The 22,207-nt window shown below is 39.2% G+C and overlaps 1 protein-coding gene across 4 annotated transcripts; it reads right to left on the bottom strand.

The window, feature by feature from the left end:
* Nucleotides 1-10: 10 nt before the first annotated feature.
* Nucleotides 11-21,989, bottom strand: cobll1b (cordon-bleu WH2 repeat protein-like 1b). Of its 4 annotated transcripts, XM_085385005.1 has the most exons (14): nt 21,552-21,989; nt 21,237-21,317; nt 9,066-9,254; nt 6,890-7,094; nt 6,579-6,804; nt 6,382-6,426; nt 6,187-6,281; nt 5,770-6,006; nt 5,511-5,640; nt 3,889-4,099; nt 3,719-3,804; nt 2,201-3,591; nt 589-732; nt 11-507 (listed from the first exon to the last, which is right to left on the bottom strand). In XM_085385005.1, exons 1-13 carry the CDS (start codon nt 21,590-21,592, stop codon nt 625-627), a joined length of 3,045 nt encoding a protein of 1,014 aa, XP_085241131.1. In that variant the 5' UTR covers nt 21,593-21,989; the 3' UTR covers nt 11-507; nt 589-624. The 4 variants fall into 4 exon arrangements, with proteins under 4 accessions (XP_085241131.1, XP_085241132.1, XP_085241130.1 ...); XM_085385006.1 differs by lacking the exon at nt 21,237-21,317; XM_085385004.1 differs by lacking the exon at nt 21,552-21,989 and having other exon boundaries at nt 3,889-4,096; nt 21,237-21,364.
* Between the last annotated feature and the right edge of the window lie 218 nt (nt 21,990-22,207).

Raw genomic sequence — 22,207 nt, 5'->3', positions numbered from 1 at the left:
AAAGGCAACCGGCTTGATAAAAGCTTTATTCATAACACTGCTTGCCAATGACAATAAGTGTACTGTACACATCAGTGTCTTTCTGCATATAGATTAAACAAAACTCTGTAATACTTAAATATAGACAGGTCTGGTCTAAACATCCAGTATTATTTAGATAATACATTTTCTTAATACACCCAATAATATTACAACTCAGGAAATCACTAATAATTTATCGAATTGTTCTTATTTATCATCTCTGAGCACTCGAGTGAAAACAAAATAAAAATAGAATCATTAAAATGTGCAGCCGGGGTTATATCGCTTAATGATGTGAGAAAATAAACCAAAATTTAGCAATTGTTAATTAACAAAATATATGATTTTATGTATGCTGTTGGAAACTACTAAAGAAAAAAAAAAAAAAAAAAAAAAGGGGGGGGGGGGGGGGGGGGGGGGCTTTCTTCTTCTTTGTCCTGGGATAAAGGGCTCCAGAGAAGTCAAAGCAGGCAGGACAAGTTTCTCCTGAAAGAGAAAAATATGTTTCATTCAAGTGTTGTGGAAACATTCAAGAACTTCTATTGTCAAGTGTTGGTTTCTGCTTACTGTAAATGATATGCAGTCAGAAGAATTAAGGCACTGCTATGGACCAGACTCTCCCGTTTGAACATTGTCACTATTAGATGGCGGTTCACCCTCTTCGCTCTGTAAAGTAGAGCCATTGCTATCCACCTCGCTATGTTCACAGTCCTGTAATGCACAGAAAAGAAACAAACTGCAATCACTGGATTTCACTGCTATTTCAGACAATATAAAAGAGGTAAAAGACTGCAATATCTTTTAAGGTATTTCCTTAAGATGTGGGCTACAAGTGGGATTTGTTGTAGAGAGGGGAAAAGGATCATCCCTACACAGTATAATACAAAAAAAGTCATACCAGCCATTATGTCTTTTAAGTATAGCTATATACATCGTTGAAGAAAGAAAGCACACAACACTGCACCATTAAAATGTGGACTATTTCCTGAGGGTTTGAAATTGTTACATGCTTCACTGAGTTAATTAGAATTAACCTTGATTTTTCATCTACGCACAATAGTCCTTTTTATTTACTGCCTATTGAGAAAAGTTAAAGATTAAAAAGGAATTCACAACTTAACTCTGTTCAGGATGCATAATCTGATTTGTGAATTACCAGCAATATATCCAAACATTTCTATCATGTGGCATGCAAAAAAACAAATAAATGTATTAAATTTATTTACTTTGTTATTTGCCTAATAAATCTTTTTTTTTTTTCAATTTTAAACTAAACTTGAAAGTTTTTGACAGATTTCTAGGATGTTTTCCTATTTTTATGAAAGGCAGAAAAATAAATTTGTTAGTTACATACTGGTTAGTATTAACTGATTATGTGTGCTTTTAATGTACTGGGAGTGACAAACAAACCAAATTCTATATTTGTTGCTCAGTTATTAGAAAATTGTTGTCTTAGGCCACAGTTACAAATCACACTGATCAAAACTCAGACAGCATGCGGTTATGAAACATGCAGTCTCATCATGTCCACAACATCCCGCACAAATAATTAAGAAACCGTAAAGTGGCTTGAATTGTTTAGTTATTCATTGCCAGTGGATTGCGCCACTCACTCATCCTCGTCTCGCTCACAGCTTCTCTTATCATTTCCTGAAATTAACTATTAACATACAAAATGCTACACCACAACCTTACTGATCTTTAATTTCAACAGGACAAGATAAACATTCAGTCAGGTAAAAACACGCAAATCCCTATGCTTTGCCTTTAAAGGCTTTGGGAATATAGCAGGTAATCTATATTAAAACCAAAATTGAGTTTTAAAAATGGGTCACATGAACTATATAACAGTATTCCATTATTCATCAGAGGTTATAATATTTCTGAGACTCCCCACGGGCCAAAGCGTAACAGCCTTGCACAATACCAAACCAAAAAGCTCAACAGCATTTGGAAAACAATATTGTTATAAGACGAATGTCTTGACACTCTTGTCTACATCTGTAAACCTCTTAATGGAAAACCAAGTGGATGTGTTAACCATCATAAAGGAGGCTATATGTAGTATAAACAAGCTACAAATAATAACTGTAGTCACATAAGTAGATGATAAATTTATTTTACTTTAACTTTTTACTTACATATTTTAATGTCAGTGTGAAGCACTATGAACACTAACCTTGAGTTTAGATAACTGCTTTGACTCTGTGACAGATGAGAGACTTGGAGTTGGAGAGACAGGTGGTAACACGGGTGAGAGAGGTGGCTTTGGCCGATAGGTAACAGAATGACTCCTTTTCACAGCCGAGGACACTGCCTGAGCAAAGCGGGACGGGGTGGCAGGAGAATAAGGCCTGGGTGCTGCAAAGCTTCGAAATTTTTCCAAGCTTAGCCCAGTGCTTGGCTCTCTAGCTGGCAGACTACTTTGCCTTGTCATTCTCATGAGGGGCACATTCCTGTTGACCTGTTTAGGGGTCAGCTGAATATTAGCGGCCCCTGTTGTCTCCTCGTCACACTGCGCAGGAGGAGGAAGAGGAGGGGGTGGTAAGTTTGCTCTTTCTGCACTTCCTTGAACTTCCCTCAGGCCAGAGCTAGAGTTGGCGCCAAGACTCTTCTCTGCTGCTGAAGTTACATAATACCCAGGTGTTTTTTTGTGCTGTGACAAGCGGAAAGAGGCAGGCTTAGGTTTCGTTGCAGGTGGAATTTTCATTTCCTTGACCTCTGCTGGGGACCCAGCTGGAGATGCCCCAACTGAGGATGACACCTTGTCTGTGTTACATAAACTTGTCGGTGATGACAACTGAGTAGATTCAGGTATACCTCCATTAACAGTGTGTTGATTAGTAGCAGTGTTAGGCAGTCCATCTTCCCTGTGTAAAGTAGAATGCAGCTCACTTTTTTCCTTTGAGACTTCCTGTTCCATCTGTCTTGTGCTCTCATCTGAATGAGCAGAACCAGTATTGAGTACCTGTTGTGAGGCTTCAGTAGGCGTCTCCAGTGTCAATGCAACTTCAAAATATCTCAGTTTCTCCTGAGATTTCGGAGGCACAATAGTATACGTCGTCATCCCCACCTTGGGGATGTAGTCCCTTGTAAGTTCGTTGGAAGGCTTAGGCTTTGGCTCAGAGTCTGTGGCATACATAGGTGGCACTTTTGCTGTGACAGGGGCACTTGGTGTTGAATCTTGGCGTAATGAGGTCTCCGAGGTGGGGGGTAATGCTTGCTCAAGCTCAGGAGGTCCCAGATCCTCCGTCAAAGTGGCCATATCTTTTTTCCCGGGTGATTCACAGACGGGGGCAATTGCTGGTGAGGAATCTTCGTCCGCGTGTTCCGGCAGGGGCACGGGGAGCTGTGTGAAATTTGATTGCACTTGAGCAGTGGAGCATGATGTGCTGGTGGCCACCGAATTCTCCCTGAGGCTTTCAGCGTTTGCTTGAACAGAGGCCTGTGTCTCCGCATTCAGCATTACAGGCGGTGGGAGGCTGCTAGTTGTAGTACTGCATTCGGTTTCAACACTGTGAGTTGCAGACTCCTGACAGATGGAATTTTCAACTTGAAGTGGGACACAATCTGTAGAAAAGGGAGAATTTTTCATGTGAAACAGGCATTTTGACCTTCTTTAAGAGCAGACTTGCTTAATTAAGGCAAAATGTAGAAGAACAAAAAAGTAGAAAACAATATTGCAGTGCAAACCCACTAGTATCTGCCAGTTCAGATGAGTCTGCGCCATCAGTTTTCCTCACAGTCTGAGTTACAGAATCATTCACTGTGCTCTGCTGTTGACTGGGAAAATAAAACAAAGAATTAAAGGTATTGCTAATGCAAACATGTCAGACTTGAGTTTCATTACTAGAGTTCATTTCGTACTTGCCATCTGAAGACAGATCAGGGGACTGATCTTCCACTGACATCATGCTCTGTATCTCAACATCTGGGGACGGGGAATGTGGCGAAACATCAGATGACGTGTTGAGGCTGTCGTCTACTCCTTGCATTTTACTAGCAGTTGCAGACATTACAGATGCAGTCATCTCCTCTTGCTCCCTTATTTCTTCCAGTCTGTGAGCAGCATCACCTGCTGGAAAGCATGATAAAATAAAAAGCAAGGTCAGTCAAAGGCCTATTCTAATACAGAAAGGACTCTAGTAGCGTATCCAACATCATATATTTATAAAACAATATTTGGCCAAAGGGATGTGTTGGCTGTAAATTACACACAATTTTTAATACAACTAATGCTATTATAAACTAAATCTGCCACAAGGAAGGTGCCAAGTTTCTAATTTAAATGGTTCTGATAAATAAACTCCACTGAACGATCCTTTACACTTCATTCTCCCTTCTCCAGTTCTTAATTTAGCGCTACGGGAAGCACTCGCACAGGGGCGCTGAGCTAAAGGAATTTCAAGGCCATTTAAACAAAGCTTACTGTTCTCACCCTCTGATCTCAGCAGCCACTGAGCCACACTAAGCTACGGAGCAGACGACCTCTCTCTGTGAAGTTAGCGCTGGGAAAGATCAAGAGCAGCCAGTGGATGAAATGATAAAATGTTTAGAAGGAGAAAGCAGTGACTGTGCATCCTGTAGCTGTGAATTATAACTGGGGGATAAGTGATGAGTGAAGGGATTTTGGATAATAATAAAAAAAGGAGTTCTGAGACTTTTTAACGTCAAAGTAAAAGTAAAGAAAACAAAAAGAATCACAAAACTTACTTTAATAAAAGCACACCACTAGATATCACCAAAATATGGAAGCTAGAAAACAAGCTGTGATCTTCGTTCTGTCTTTAACTGAAGAATATAAGCCAACCTTTTTTTCCCTCAACGTCAAATAACAATATTTTTAGGTTTTGCTTTAAATTGATCTATATACAGGACGGGCGGAGTTTCCCCTCACAGGACAAATACAGCAAAGGTTCACTGTGTCTACACAATCGCAGGAAAGTATTTCTCAACCAAGAGAAAAAATGTTAAAGAATTCAAAACCTGCAGAGATTTGGAAAATAAGAAAAAAGCTTCCTTGTGTATTTTCAAAATATACATGCTTTGATATTTTCAAAAAGGAATTTACAGGTGTTTGAGGACAAAATACTAAATATAGTCAGGAAAACAGGGAGAATAAGCTCAAGAGCAAAAACACTAAACCACAGTAGAAGGGCAGAGATTGTGCAAGCAACACCATACTGGCACAAACTCTTGTTCACAAATGAAAAATAAGACATGCCAAAAGAGCCACTTTTAGTGTGTAATTGTGCATGCTCTGAGCAGTGTATACAGAGGTTCTCGGGATGTATAATGAAGCACTTTGCAATTAACACCACTAGGAGGCACACAAACCAAATGAACAAAAAACAAGCTTTAGCAAAATTCACTGTTGAGCCCTTCGCACACATGCCAAAATGTCACACATTTAATCCAAATCTACACTACAAAGTCACTTTTATTTATTTTTCATTATCACTCAATGTAATGTAAATAAAAGACCAAACCTTGCACATTTTCATCTGGAAAAACAGGTTCTTGAGCAACTGCACTTGGAGATGCAGGAGGAGGCGGCGCCTTGCGTTTGGTTCTCTTCAGTGAAGACTCTGCTGACGACCCACGACTCAGGCCACACACCTACATAAAAAACATTTTTATTTTAATCAGCGCTCAAAAATAAAAGACGTCGCCTTTTGTCTTGTCAGTTTCGAATTTTGTCAGAGGTTTGCTCAGATATCAGACACACCATGTTAACAGTGGCCTCACCTGATCGCCGTGCAGTCGAACATTCGGTTCAGAGTAGAGCCTCTGGCGAGTCCTAGGGTCAGAGGTGCAGCTCTGAGATACGAGGATCGGAGGCTGGGGTGCACGCCTCTTCTTTGGCGCATCAGTCGAGATTGTCGGAGAGCCGAGCAGAGACGAGTTGGAGCTGGGCAAAGCCATACTGAGTGGTCGAGGCTTGCTCACGAGAACAGGAGAAGCTGGGGCACTGGCTGTCGTTGGCTTTAAAGAACAAACATCCAATCAGAACATGATAAGAAACCTGTTTCCAAACAACACAGTGAACATTAACTAATAGCAAACCAAAGTAAACAAACCTCCCTCTAAAGATTTCAATGTACTTTGTGATACAGCAACATCCCAATTAGTAAAATTAAGATACTTTTTCTAAGTCACATTTACCTGGTCAGATTTTTTCTTGCTTTTTCTGAACACGCCAAAGAGGCCTTTATTTTCCTTTTCTTTTTGAGTTTTATCTTTGCCCGGTGTGACTGTTCCTGAGAAACAAAGAACAACCCCCAAAAAACATGCTGTTATAAAAACAGAGAGACATGTGATGACTCTGTTGGTGGCGATCGTGTGGTGAAACTGAAATACCTGCATAACTCGGTGAGTCTGGACACACAGGCGTAGCAGGTTGTGCTGTCGAGTCAAAAAGCATGAGGTTTAGTGCAGAACGTGAAACACACAACAATGACACACAACAAGCAAGCTGGAGAGGTAGAGCAAGAAACACATGGGATAGCCAATATGCAAAACCAGTGAGTTTGGCCTTTTACTATAGTAGCACTCACCTTGTGTGTCTCTTGCATAAACCTCCCGTATTGCATAATCATTAAGAGAATTGGACAAGTTTAAAGGGGTCCTTGATTGGACATCTTTCAACAGGATTGTTGTCTCTACGTCAAATTCGCATTTCTCACAGATTGCTGGTAATAGTTCAGCAAGGGGGACTCGAGGATTTACTCGCAATATAGTTTTCTGGGTCTTTTTGTAGTTTATCACCATCCGAACAGTTGCCTGGAGAACACAGAAGGAGACAGGTTGATAATCTGTTGTGGTGTTTACTGTGTGTGAGACTATAACGTTCAATGTATTCATGTACCTCGGGCATCTGAGGACCTGTCTTCTTATTTTTATCCTCCCCTTTAGGTTTAAGTATGATCTTCTCTGCATCTAAAGTTCCTATGAGAGCACTGGGTTTGAGCTTGATGTTGTTCTTGTTGGAAGTAATCAGCTCTAAAGTGTGACTTGAGGGGTTCAAGCGATACTTTGCACAGAGTGTCACCAGAAGATCCATTAGGGGTTCGCTGAAAGATACACAGAAATAAATATGTATGATTAGTTCAACATAAGGAAAAGGAGACATATCATAAAGAAGCAAATGAAAGTTCATTTGAAAAAATGTGACATAAAGTCTCAAAAAAAAGTAATGAAAACTATTTTTAAATCAATTTTTTTTCACTGTAAGTCCTTTAAATTGCTTTAAAAAAAAATATCAGAAAAAACATTTAAATCCCTTATTGAAAAGGTTACTAAAATTTGAAGATGATCATCTAATAATCTGTTTACCACGGCAGATTCAAATCATCCATGTAAAAAAATAAACAAACAAACAACAAAACTTATGTCACGCAGTGACAGAACTGATTAAAAAGCTGCAAGAAACAGTGCAATGGAGAAATACAGGGATTTAAGTCAGCAACAGCCATGCAACATTGTAGCTTTACTGACACTGTCAATATTGTCACAATGTAACAATGTACCTTGAAAATAACCTCTGTTGTGTAGCAACTCTAAAGAGGCTTAGACACAGGAAAAAAAGGTCAATTTAATCTGATCACACTGGATTAGTTTCGGTCATTTCTCAACACACAGTGCGAAGTGCAAAAGATAACTCTGAAAGAATATTTATAAACTGTGTGCATTGTGAGAAAGATAGTGATAGCTTAAGTAAACGCTTGACTAAAAGTTTGACACACATGTGATTACAATCATGCAAGTCAGACTTAAGAGTCTGAATTTAGGTGTATTTAAATGCTGCATGGTGCTATTCAATACCAACTCATCCAGGACCACAAAACTACGCTTTTGAGGGAAAAAATATTACATTAAAGCAAAAAATTAATGAGGAAACACTGCATCTTAATTTAACTGGACAAAACCGGATCCTTTATATTTACATGAAGATTGTGTTTCTTTCTCGCAACCAAACTTTCAGTCACAGAGCTCACTTTTTAAAATAGTCAATGACGATTTGAATTTCCAATTTTTAGGAAAGGGTTAACACTCACTGAAGGATGTAAAAACCTTAAAAATATCATCATTTAATAATTTTACAAAATAGCCTTTTTTTGGTAAGTGGATTTGTATATTGCTTTTCTACTCTGACTGAGTACTTTTGTAATGTAGTACTTCTATTAACCGATTCAAAACATACAAAAAAACCACATTGTACAGTGTAATATTTTATGTCACATTTAACCATCTCACACACACACACACACACACACACACACACACACACACACACACACACACACACACACACACACACACACTGAGCTATTTAAGGGTCAGTCTCTTGCACAAGGACACTTTATAAACTGAAGGTGCCTGGGATCAAACCACCAGCCTTCAGTTTAGAAAACCTCACATACTTCCTGAGCTACAGCCTCACCAGAGAGTGCATTTCACTCTCTGTAATATGTATTCCTTTGATTTCTATTTGGTAGGCATTTGCACTCTTTTGACTTCATGGGTTTGGATCTCAAGGCAATACCTATTGAGTCAGTTTTTTATTGGGTTCTAGAAATTTGCAAGTTACAGCTTGCAATGCTGCCGTTTGTTTCTAATTAGATGATGTCATCTTGTTCCATGTATCTGCACAAAATCTCATCTCATTTTATTAGCTCAGCACGCATACGGCACATCATTTCGCAATTTTAATTGAATCTTTTTTACGAATTTCTCACATAATTGCCTACAGGCATTAGTAAACCACGCAGTATGCAAAAAAACAACACTCCAGTATATTGAGTTAATCCAGACTGATGTCTGAATAAAAATAAAGAGACACAAACATGCCGTCTAAAACCACAACCTGCAGCTATCCCACCTGTTTGACTCATAGATTTCATGCACTGACTTAGTTTACATCAGTGTCACGATTTAGTGCTTAATGTTTTGAGTATTAACACACACCACGTGGAAGCAAATAACAAAAATCATCCTTTACACGCACACTAAGTATATACAGATATAGATAAAGTGATCTGTACCTTCCATGAACTATGGCCGTTGTTTCCACTCCACCAGGCAGAACCACGGTCAGAGAGAGTTCTTTATCAATAAGGTTCTCCTTCTGGTCCATCTTTAAATAAGGGTTTCCTGGGTACCGCTGGGAGAAACCTGGGGACTCCAGCCTCTTTAATCCAGGCGGGGATGGTGCTTTGCTTTTGGTCGACACCCTGAAGTTGGACAAGAAACAGTAAATTATTTTCAGGATGGCTTCATTATTCATAAAAAGTCTGGCTTCTGCTCTGACAAAGCCAGACAAATGAACATTTTAGAGTTTACTGGGGTTGCTTTCCCTACTTGTGTGTGCATTATAAGAAATGTCATTAAATGGTTTCTGGGACTTCAGACAATATTCTGATTGAAAATCAAAATGCACTAGACAGAATGAAAGAAATCTTTCTTCCTCAGGTTTTCACTAAGCAATGAGGGTAATACATGAAAGAGATCAAGTTCACTTTGCAAACAAGTCACAAGACAACCAAGTGAACAGATTTACTCATTGAGCCTGAAGAAATGGCTCTGAATGGACAGACATGTGAGAGACTGATAAAAAGATCCAAGCTACAGAACTCAATTTCAGTCACAGAAACCGTGCAAGGGAAAATGTAGTTTTATAGTGAAGTGCTGTTCCGTGTGTACAAGACTGTGCATTAGTGTACAGCACTTGGTACAGTTAGAAAATTTCTCTCCAATGTGTGCAAATATGACAAACACAATTTGAGTGTTTGTCAAGGCTCAACATTCCTGAAAACTATGTAAATAAAGTGTGGTAGAGAGCAGTAGCAGTTATCTGAGCTTTACAGGCTGATCTGGCTGCCACACATGCACACACCCACACACACCTTTTATTCAAAGACTTTCTGTCAGCTGGCCATCTGTTAGACATATTTAAAACATCTGTGACAAGTAGAATTTCAAATAATGACACCGTTTCCACAAAGCTTTTGACTATAAATTAAAATGTTTTGATTTGTCATTATAAGGTTTAAAGATTAACTGTTACACATTTTGTTTTGTATTGCCTTTTGTCTGAAGAGAAAAAAACAAAAAAAACAAACAGCGGATGCTGTCATAAGAAAGTCGAATAAACGGCACATCTAATCAGTGAGTCAGTCAAGATTCGCTAACTTTAGAAACTTCCAGGTGTCATTTTTTTTTATTCAGTTGGCGTAAGCGTAGATTAACACAAAGTTCTGCAGACCAAGCGCTGTGAATTACAGCCTGCAAAGTCTTACGTGGGGGCACGTCTTATTCAAACAAAGGAATCCAAGCAATGCAAGGTCACTTGCTCCACTCAGCCGAGTCTACCAAAGGACTATTAGTATCGCTCTGGGGGTGGATGTCCTTAAACACTATGACATTTATATACACCACAAACACACACATTTATTTAAAAAAAAAAAAAAAAAAAAAAAAAAAAAAAAAAAAAAAAAAAAAATACAAGAGTAATGATACTCTTCAGACACTATAAATCATAAAGTAACATATAGGACTTTACTTATACTAAGTTGTATATTATGAAGTGCAGAATCTTTAGAATGAAATTTTAAAAAGAATACATTGAAAATGAAACATGCTAGTAAACAGCGCTGCAAACATATGCTACATGACTATGATTATGAGCCTACTGTTCTAAGACTGGGAAGCTGGAAAAATGCATCTGCAGCCAGGGGCTAAGAAAACTAATTTTTAATATAGTAGATACCAAGACCTCCAGGACTGATGACTGAAAATATTCAAAGTTTACAGAATCCTGCGTATGCCTGCTATGTAGTGTTGCTCAAATTCTCCAGTTATCAAAATTGCCACAATGCACTGTAAAAAGAAATCAGAAAGTGATGGTTACTGACAACATGGCTGATAGGATTTGCTTGCCTTCAAGCCTTCCAGGCAGGAAGATTCCTTTTCTTTTATATTATTCTTGGTTTTCAGCTGCAGTTGTGTTAGGTTTAGGAAAAGATCATGATTTGGGTTGAAACACACCCTTTAAACAATGTTTATCACCCCCCAGAGAGCCTGCCTGGCATGAAAGCCTTCAAGGCAAACTTCTCCCATGTGCAAAAACCCTACCATCACAGTGAGTGCTTTTGAAAACTGACAACACATTGCATGCTTTACTAGTGAATACTGCGCAGCATTTACAGCATTATTGTTTAATAGTTCCAAAAGCATACACTTGACAGGATGTATTACCTTTAAAACTGAAAGGAACAAATAAATTCTGAGTGAACAAAACAAGAAGGTCAACTGCAAACCTCACTCAAACCAACATCCATAATGTAATCCATTAGTTTGTGTGCAAAGTCCTTTTCTGACCTCTTGGAATTGCTAACCAGTTTCAAACTTGTAATTTACATCAAATACATTATTAAAATATAACCTTGAGATAATGCCAATCAAAGTCGTTATTTAGTCTTAGCATTGCTGTCAATGTACAGCGTGTATTATGAGGGAAAAAAAAAAAAAAAAAGCTCCCTTGTGCATCATCACTAAACAGCTATTTTATGTCCTGTTAGATATCTCCACCACCGCTTTGCCTCTTAAATCTTCAGCTGATTCAGTTACTGTAACAGTTTGTACCTATATCAGACTCATTAAAACTTTGTCCATTAGAAAGTTGTGCACATATAGACTTTACATTAAGGCCAAACTTGTACTTAAGAGAATAACATAACAGTAAATCCTCTCAAATATAGTTTTAGAGCAGGGGTGGGCAACTCCAGGCCTCGAGGGCCGGTGTACTACAGGTTTTAGATGTGTCCTTGAACCAACACAGCTGATTTAAATGGCTAAATGACCTCCTCAACATTTCCTGAAGTTCTTCAGAGGACTGGTAATGAACTAATCATGTGATTCAGGTGTGCTGACCAAGCGTGATATCTAAAACCTGCAGGACACCGGCCCTCGAGGACTGGAGTTGCCCACCAGTGTTTTAGAGTCTTGAAATAAATATGTGATCTGCACTTCAACCAGACTTGAATACCATCGTCTAACTTGCTTTCACAATACACATCTGAAAATGTTAACATCTAAGTAGGCGAAGGGCCTTTTTAACAACACAGTGAAAGAGTTTGGCGATGCTGTGACATGAAGTTCTCTTGCTGTCCTGACTTTGCCTGTATTTCCACAACACACATTTAACTGCACTGAATTACATTGATGTCATAATGTTCACCAAATAAAATCTGGAAAAACCTGTTCCAGTGACTATGCAGCCTTTTAAAATCCATAGACCAGAGCACAGAAAGAAATCTTAAGTAAGAACCAAATTAGATTTACTTTTTTTACACTTTTAGACCTCTTCTACTTTGAGAAAAGAAAAAGAAGGGTTTACTAAATTAAGTGTTTGACCTTTGACCAAAATTCCTATTAGAAAACAACAATGCATCAGTCTTATATTAGAATGAGTCAATTAAAAGCTACAATGTCTTCAAATGTTTTAATCACTGACTGTTTGGATTTTAACCAGACAAATCAATACAGTTCAAAGTTCAGAGGTGTAGTCTGCTGATTTCAAAGCTTTGTGTTGACACCATTTTTCTAAACACGCTTATCCTCCCCATCTTTGTGTGTTTGGTCACATTAGAATTGTGATTTTGTTGTGAGTAAATCTCCGATAATTGTACAAATTTGCCACGCACACCAGTTCCTCTGCATGTTTCTAAACTGACAGGTACATGCGTCGCAGTGGAGGCAAGCTGTCGCTTCTGCAGCACCTGGAGCAAAAGCATTTGTCACACTCCTTTTGCATGAATATTGCCATCTTTACTTTGGGTTTTGCAGGACGAAGAGCAGTAATGAACAGTGTTAGATGAAAAATAATAAGCAGGCTACAAAGATGGTCCCGGATCACCACGTATAACTCAGGAAATCCCTACAAATGACAATAGAAATTCTAGACAGACATTCACGCTGTTCTCTGCTCTGTGTACAAAGTGCTGATTCCATTAGTTGGGGTTACTCATTTGGCAAAACATTTGGAGGATAATCTAAACCTTTTTTAGATACCCTGTAAATGAACCCAATAGCAAGATAACTAGTTTTACTCATATGCTTTGTTCAGTGGAAAAAATGCATCATGTGATATTTGACTGAATGCACCAAACAGAAGCAATTAATAAACCCCTATGGAAAAATACACAACAGCTTTGCATCGGTTCCAGAGTCAGCTCGGTTTATACAGCTGTGTCATCAGTGATCTTTATCATCACATATTAGGTAGGTGACAAACCCAAGACACACAAGCTGGTTGGTTTGTGCCATCCCAGCCTGTGTTGATGAGTGGCTGAATGAGACGGAGACATGTTGAAGCTTGACTGTGCTGTTTCATTTACAGGTTTCTCTGGGAGGTCCAGCACTCAAAAACAAGCCCATTTAGCATCTGAGAACAAGCCTAATGGACATGATCACAGACTACCAGGAAATAATAGAAACCTGTTGCTGCTGTGCCATGTCTTCTACTTTATCATAAGATAGTCTTGTAAACTTTAACAGCAAAAGCAAATGAACTGGAACATTCACTATGATGCCTTGCCTTCTTTCTCGATATAATGGCAACAAATTTGCAAACTGGAATGTGTGCAACATTAAAACAGATAAAGACAGACACGTGGCAAATTAAAATAAATAACAACACAAACTATCTTAATGAGGTGTAGGCCACCATCTGCCACTAATAACACAAACTAATTCTTCCTTGGCTTTGACTCTGAGTTTCTTGATCTCCACTGACAGGATATTCTGTCATTTGGTGTTGTGATGACGGTGTTGGTGAAGAAGAAATTGAAAATCTCCCTATTGTTCAACTAGGTTTTTATCTGGGGATTTGGAGAGTCATAGCACATGATTCACTCATTCATACTCATCAAATTATTCAGTGCCTGCCCGAGGGATGGACACGCACTCATCTTAGAAGAAATCACTCCCATTTGGCAGTCTTTCAATTATAATACAAAAAGGTAATCACTCAAAACTCCTTTTTTACTGACTTACAGTACAATACAGTCTTCAAGCATGATAAAGTCATCAAAACCCCTCAAAAGGTTTCCAGTTCTATATGTCAATAACAGACATAAAAAGTTACGGTTAGAGGTCTTTTCGCCATGTTTCACACAAGATATCTGGTGCTAGATCACAGGAAAGATGCATAAATTTATATCTCCTTGATCAGATTTGGGAAAACAATAAAGAGAGATGTAGGCATAGAATAAAATCTTAATTAAATCTGTCATGCAAGTGCTTCTACAAATTGTTCTGCATGTCATATATGGAAAATATTTTTTAAAAGACAGACATCAGATAAGAAAGATCGTGTATATAGACACTTAGCTGTGCTTTACAATAAACAGCCAAACATGAAAAACATAATCTGACCATCAGCAGGAGCAAACCAAAGGATACCCAGATTCTCCACATAACATACATGCTAGGCCACACTTTTACCAGGAAAAAAAAAAAAAAGTAATTGCATATGTATATTTGTTTTCTACTAAAGTCAGTTAAATGGAAGAAGGATCAAATAGGACTAACTCTGAAGAAACTAAACCAAGAATAATCTAAAACACAAACACAAAAACATATAATGATAATGAAAATAATAATAAAAGACTACTGTGCTGTACTAGCAGCTGCTGGGTAGCTGGATGGCCCCTTAGGGAATGATGGGTTCATGCACGAGGAAGCAAACAGTTTCTCTTTTTTTTTTTTTTTCTTCTTTTTCATAGAAGCCCTTTGGTCACACTATCAGACAACACCCTGATTATTTTAAGAAGCAAGAGCAACAATTCAATGCTCCAATGACCAAAACACCCCAGATCTCAACCAGCAGTAGCTTACTAGCAGTCAAAAGTACAGGCTCAAACATGCCACAATGCAGGAAGTCCCACACACCCTCAACTTCAAGTCAGAACACACATACTGCTAATAGTCTGAATGCAAAAACAGTGAGTACACAAAAGCCTTTCAGGGTCCTCTCCAACGCCCTAAGAACACTTAAGTAGCAGCAGTGTTACGGTGTACAGATAATCACACAGACGGAGCAATGAGAAGCAGAAATTAGAAGAGCAGGTGAGAGACCTGCTTTTCCTCTCAGTGTGCCAGCAGTTCATTCCAGGCTCTTACCTCTTCACCTAAAGTTGTTCCCGCTCAAATAACTTCCATTCTGCTGTGTGTCTCCCATGAGTAGTCAGACAGACTAAAATCTAACAGTATAGCTTTAAAGGGCCCACCTTAAAGCCACGCCCAAAGCTGTGACATCAGAAATCTGCCTCCTGTACCCAAATCCTATCAGCCCTCTTGCTGTGCCTCTGAGAGTTTTAGCACTCTCCCAGTGGCCATGAGCAGAAAGGTAAGCAGCTTTGCCTCCCTGGGCAGAATCCGTGGGCGGAGCCAATGGACAGTCTACTGGCACACGCTGCAGCATGTGTGCTCACAGTGCACTTGGTAAATATGCTGAATTGTCATGTGTTTTAATCATGAATGATCTACTCATGATGGCAATGATGCAATTATGGCAGTAAACAAACGAGAGAAGTCAAAGGGATTGCATGCTAATTTATTTTATCTTCTCACTGGGGCTTAAACCCATCCTGGAAATTTTCCTGCTCACTAACTTCCTCAGGTGGTGCTGCTGTGTTTACTTTTCATTAAGACATTGCCAACTCTTCAAAACCACACCTTACTTCTGCAGAACTGACTCACTCCCAAACCATGTTAGACGAGTTGACAGTTACGCAAAACAATAATGATAGTGCTACTTGATAATCAAAGGTATGAAAATAACATGTACTTTGTAACAGCATGTAGTTCCTCTTCATAAAACCGAGAAGCCCGGGATTTGGATTGCGTTGAAGCATTAAGTTCTGAAGTTTCACCTAATTTTCCTCACTTCAAGAAGAAAACTCTGAACACACACTAAGTATACAACACTAGAACTAACAATATTCTAAAATAAATAGAGATTTCCTGTGTTAATTTGCTCCAAACACTGTGACCGACTTGAAACTCTTTATTTTTAATTTTTTTTGCTTTATTTAGGAAACTGTACACTGTCTGGTACGGAATACATTTGATTTTCTATTGTGAAATGAGTGCTTATTGCCAGTGCTTTATCAGCAGGTCTACACTTTCACTTTAGAATGTGCAATCCACTCTACAAACACCACCACCAAATACCATCGAATGATAAGGAGGATAAAAGATGAATGGAGATGTTGGTATGTAGCAGACTGGAAGGACAGAGTTAGGGAGTTAGCAAAAAGATTAGTTGCTGCATCTGAGAATCTCAATCTAATTACATCATCAATCCATCAATACTCCTACACTTACATAACCCATATACAGTCACACAAGTGATTCTCTTTAAACCCTAACCTATTATGACAAACTTGTCCCATTTTCAAGATTTCCCACCCTCATTTCTGCCTTCTTTACTCTATGTTTTGTCTCCCAGTCACTCAAGGACAGCCTAATAGATGTTGGGGCTCCCCCACAGTCAAGCTGTCTGTTGACTGCCACTAAAATATTTCATTACTAGAGAAGGCAAACACAGTGGGCCACCTCTGCAGATGGCGGCTAGGTGACCTAGCCACCACATTCAGTGTCCTCGCCGTGAAGGAAAAATCCCTCCTTAGTGGGGTGGCAGCTCCCCCATGCTGGATTTTCAGCCAATTTGTTAAAGACGGTCTGATTTATTCCTGCGCACTGCAATCCTAATATAGCCAACCCCCATCTGTTACCTGCAATTTGTGACTTTGAGCTTCACCTTCCTGCACCACCCCATTTTTCAGCCCACATTAAACAGAATCCCTTATCTTCATCCGCTTCATCTCCCCTATTCCCCCTTCACAGAGAAATCATGACAACTGCATTCACCCATTCAAAAGACCACACCTACACTTACCTCCTTGCTCAAAATATATTTTTATCACTTGTATAACAATTTTTTTATCGCAAAAAAAGTTATAGAGGCGCATAGCTGGAGAGACGGCGGTTCCCGAAGAAAGACAAAACACAGGGCCAGAGCCGCAGCTGGTAATTTGGTAAGAGGTCACTCACTGTAAACACAAGCTTTTTAAGGAGGGTCTGGAAAGGCCATTACTTCCCAAGCAACGTGGGATGGAAAGAAATTAGGAGGAAAAAGAGCACATGGACCCTATGAGAACTCGCCACCTCCTATGTGTATCGTTTATTACTGCAAGCAAAACAAAAACTTGTTCCCACAGCGCTTTTTTATATCACCTGATCTAACTCAAATTCTCCAGTGTCATTAACATAAATTTGCAAACTTCTAAAAATATCTAAAGACCGATCTTGTGACATTATTAGCATTTTGCTGTAGTGTATAATATCCGCTTGTCACAATCTGCCTTAGGCAGTTTGCATGTTCACCCTGTGCCTAATGCTACTGCAGAGCCAGAGTAAGCTTGCGGGTCAGTTAGATAATGACATCTGGGTCCATTCAGTGCGATTTCTCGACATAATTCCAGCGGTGAACTGGACCTGCTATGGTACATTACCCTCACTTTATCACTAAGCAGCTCAAATATTTTCACACCAAACATTGCACCATAACAAAGCCACGGCTATGTAAAGAAAAATATGTGTGCCAACCATAAAAGAAAGAACGCAGAGCTTTTTTTTCAGGCTGTCTGTGTTTAAATGAATATATTTCAATTTAATAAATCTGTCAGAAAGGTGAACATGAAAGAAGTCGACTGGGCTGCCAGGAATTCTTTTCAAGATACACATAATAGCCCCACTCTGGAAACTGCACAGAAAAGATAAGGCCCAGTAATTATTACTTCAGTCTCTGTAGATTTCACTAAACACAGATTTATTATTTTTGTTTTTTAAAGGGACACTTTAAATAAAGTTACTTAGCGAGAGAGCAAACATCCCCCTCGAGTCATAATTTCAGCTATCACACTGTGTCCTCTTTTCTGAAACAATGCAGCGTTGTTTTCAGTGGGGGGGATCTTTCAAAAGCACGGCATGCATTTGATTTTTTGCTGATCACATGAACTGAGACTCTTTACAGCATGGAGTAATACACTATGTCTAACTGCAGTTTTTACAAAACCATGCCACAAAAAGCACCACAGCTGGAACAGCCACACTGCCTGATCCACACTCCAAAGTATTTCAACTTCCTGCTCAGTTTCAGTGTGAATGCCCTCGCTGAAACTGCTTACGTGCCTGTTTGTGTCACCCTGCGGTTCATTAAGTTGCTACACTGTATGTTAGCAGATGATAAGGCTCACAAGAATATCAATTCATTAGCAGTCTGACAACTAGTAAAATTCAACATAGGAACTGTGTAGTGCTTCAACGCGCATATGCATGACAAACATACTGTATGCACAGTGATAGTGCCCTCTAGAGAAATATATCATGGTGTACAACTTCATATTACACCTGCCTTTTATTGTCCTGATGCCAGTTTAAGCTTGTCACTGGGAGAATGTCTTGTTAAACAGATCTGCAGTAAACTTAACTCACGCCTGTTGTGATTTGCTGGCCTTTTTCTATATCTCATCTAAACAACACAAACACTGATAATGAAGGTCATGCAAATGAAGGGAAATTGTTCTTTGTGACATAAAATGTCTGAATGTTGTTGGAGATATGTAAAAGTTTCTATTGAGGCCACACAAAGGCCTGATTCATGCGAGGTCACCCTGAATGTTACACAGGCTGAGAGTGGGAGGCATCCAACTGTTATGCCCTGGAAAAGTGCATAACAGAAACAAAGAGGGGCTACATGCAGGCAAGATCTGTGCACTAAACTCACTTAAACAGGTTGGTGTGAACCTCAGCGTTTTAAAACTAGAAAAATATTTGGGGTTTTTTTTTTTTTTTTAAAGAGAAGAAGAAAAAATTTGAACTAATATTCTTGTCTGTTTATTAAGAAGTTTTGCTGGTATTTACGGTCAGTGCGTTGGATTCAGTCTGGTAACAAAGACGAGCCATTCTTCCCCATTTTCTGGATGATAGCCATTTTGACTGGTTTAGCCTCTTCAGTCTGAAAGCATCCATGAGATAAAACACCCAGTATTCAAACACACACTAACTCATTACCCGTAACAGCTTGTCGTTTTCTCATTTTCCTCTTGCTTCATTGCATCTAGTGGGTGGACATCTTTAAATCACACCCTTTGCCTTGCCGTTTGAGCACACAGAATCTGAGTGGGACTTCTGATGGCACCATGCTGTAGGCCAAATTATAGATTTTTCTAAAAGACGACAGACTTGTTGTCTCTAGGTATAATTTCAACAAAGAAAGGGGAAAGACTCTAGCCTATTTGAGGCCCTGTGTTTTCTGTACCTTTACTTTGGTCACTGTGTTTCAAATTCCACATGCCTGCATTCTTCAAGGGTTACAGTTTGATCTGTCAGTCTTGTCATAGTTTTCATCTGTAACTCGTGTGAGCAGCTGTGCCCTATGACTGCCTGCACGTCAGGGAAACAGCTGTGGCGATTCCCAATACCTTAACTAATTCCACATTTTACCCCCGAGGGAAGCCAGCCATGTGAGATCATGGTTTAAGGTGTGTCCAATTAGTGGGGCCAGCTCCAAGCAGTCCACTGCTGGAGTAGGTAGGAATTAAAAAGCCTTCTTACTGGACATAATAGTGATGATTACAGTTAGAAATGGTTTTCAAAACTGTGTTACTGAAATGCTAAAAGAAGACACTAAGAACTGAAGGAGGAAAGAAACACTACCTATTGTCAAAATAACATATGTGTATGTGCTAGCAACATCTCTGCTTGAAAACAAATGACACATAGGTTTTGAGGTCAGTGCAGTCACACATAAATCTTCATGTATGACTGCGTTTCAAAAAGCAAGAAGCAGTGGGTTAAGTCACCCCAATTCTAATAAGCCAGAAATAAGACAGGGAACACATGTCTTCATCTACACCCCAGCAGCTTATGGAGGAGTGTGGTTTACTTTTCCAAATAATACTCAAACCACAGAGAGATTTAGGTAGTCTGCTACTCCCCGTTGCCAGGGAGTGTGGCTGTGCTCTCAGATGACACAATACTTATGAAATATGAATAAAAGTCAGACTGAAAGAGCTGTGTTTTTTTTTGCTTTTTTTCAGTGAACTATAATGTGCCGGAATGCTATTTTAACAAATGAGGAAATCACAGTATGCAGGGCAGGACTGGAAACTTTGTATAGCTATCGTGGAAGACTGAATTGGAAACTGTCATATGCTCAAATTCTCCATCTCACCTCTAATTTCAATCTGAAAATCTCGGCAGATCGCCTCTGAATGCCAAAAGAGTGAGGAGCGGCTATAAAAAAAGCTCTGGAAACTCACTCTACCCTTTTAATGATTCCAACCACTGGAATACAAGCAGCTGACATCATCTCCAAGGCTATGAACCAAAAGCTGATGGGAAATTCCATCCTGTCATATATGCACAGCATTTTTTAACTGCAATTCAAACGTAACAAATCAGTGTTTGCATTACAGAATATCAGTTTCAACCCCAACACACACACACACACACAGGAAAAAAAAAAAAAAAAACCCACAAAAAAAAAATGCCACCAGGCTCATCACAGAGACAGGGGGCAGAATGTTTTGCCTGCAAAATAGTTCCCATGACCTCTGCATATGGTCAAGGCAATTTCTCAGTAAAACTCAGAGAGCAGGAAATGAAGAGAGTTCAAAGGTTGAAACATCTACAACAACTGACTCTGCTAAGATGTACTGAGTGATAGGAATGTTAGCTGAAAGTTTCTTATGCAGATGCATTAATTTACTGGTTGTTAAAAAACAGCTGGCCATGAGCAGCCAGTTGTTGTCAGAACCCCATTTGCTAGCGTTAGGTGGAAGGGTATCACTGTGATATTATATTTCTCCACAATGGGAAAACTGATACACAATTCCATGTCATTATTTCAGTCTTTCCTACTTCTGTTTTCTTTATTCATTATTTGTATTATTATTATTATTATTATTAGTTTTTTTGCAGATCAGCACCACGGAGATTGTTCAGTTAAAAAAAACAAAAAAACAATAAAACATGATTAATGGGCATAACACTTCTGCTGGAACACGTTAGATCCTAATGATTTCTGTGTTGGCTGACAGATAAAAGTTATTACAGCTGGCAATCCAAATGACTGCTCTACATACCTCAAATCAGAGCTCCGTGGATGAGACTGGGATCCATGATCATCCATTACTAAATTCATTGGTTTGACAAACTCTCCCGGACTAGTCAAACACAAACAAAAAGCACAATTCATTTTTAGTGGGAGCAAGCATACTAAACGTTGTACCAGTTTGTCAAACCTGCTGCTTTCAAGTGATGCAATCGGGCAAATACTGAAATATGGGCGAATCCCACATGAGGTCATCAAATTATCATTCGCATCCAGTCGTTTTCCTCCTTTCTTTGTATACAGAAAATGGCATTATGATTTAAACTGATTACTAATCACGCCTTACCATGAATGCAGCTGGTTTTCTAAGCAGCTTCCAACTTCCATCGGTGTTCCAAAAAAAAAAAAAAAAAAAAAAAAAAAAAAAAAAGTTAACCTTAGTTGTGGAGTCCTACTGTCTCGATAAGAGATCCATGACCCCGTTTTGCAGTGCGGTCGTTCATTTTTCTGCGGACCATCCTAGAGTAGTTTATCCTCCTCCGTCCCTCCCTATGAACCACATGCAGTCATATATGTGTGTCTATTGACACACTGCACAACTCTGCCAACTTTTCTGTGTACATGACGCTGCATCGCAACACTGAAGCGCAAAAACGGGGCGTTTCTCTCATTTGCTCCCTAGTACTAATGTGGCTTTCAGAATATAACGGCAGCGCATTCAACTTACAACTTGGCATGAACACGTGAAAAAACAACCCAGCACGACCATCCCGTAATAAAATCCACAAGCGTAGCCCGTCAAAAGACTCAAGAAGCCTAGTTGTTTTTTTACTTCCTTTTAATAAACGCTTTATTTGTCTGCAGCGACATCATGAGGGTAAATGTGGAAGCCAACAATCCCCCATCCATGCATATAATAAAGTTAAAAGTTCCAGTCTGTTAAGTCTTAAAAATAAATAAATACATAAACACTGTAAAGCGTATCTTGGAAAATATATGGCG

Source organism: Rhamphochromis longiceps, linkage group LG16 (assembly GCF_057381845.1).
Source record: "Rhamphochromis longiceps isolate RC_006_pf linkage group LG16, R_longiceps_female_GT1.1, whole genome shotgun sequence".
In the NCBI taxonomy this organism is placed as follows: domain Eukaryota; kingdom Metazoa; phylum Chordata; class Actinopteri; order Cichliformes; family Cichlidae; genus Rhamphochromis; species Rhamphochromis longiceps.
Note: the sequence above shows the minus strand (reverse complement) of the source record. Positions and strands in the feature narration are given on the sequence as shown.

Bases quoted from the DNA above. Each gene is read 5' to 3' on its own strand.
- cobll1b (XM_085385005.1), bottom strand. From the start codon at position 21,592: ATGGAAGTTGGAAGCTGCTTAGAAAACCAGCTGCATTCATG. The intron at 7,095-9,065 runs GTACAGATCACT...TGTATCTTTCAG, and splicing joins ACGGCCATAGTTCATGGAAG to CGAACCCCTAATGGATCTTC. The intron at 6,007-6,186 runs GTAAATGTGACT...TGTTCTTTAAAG, and splicing joins GCAAGAAAAAATCTGACCAG to CCAACGACAGCCAGTGCCCC.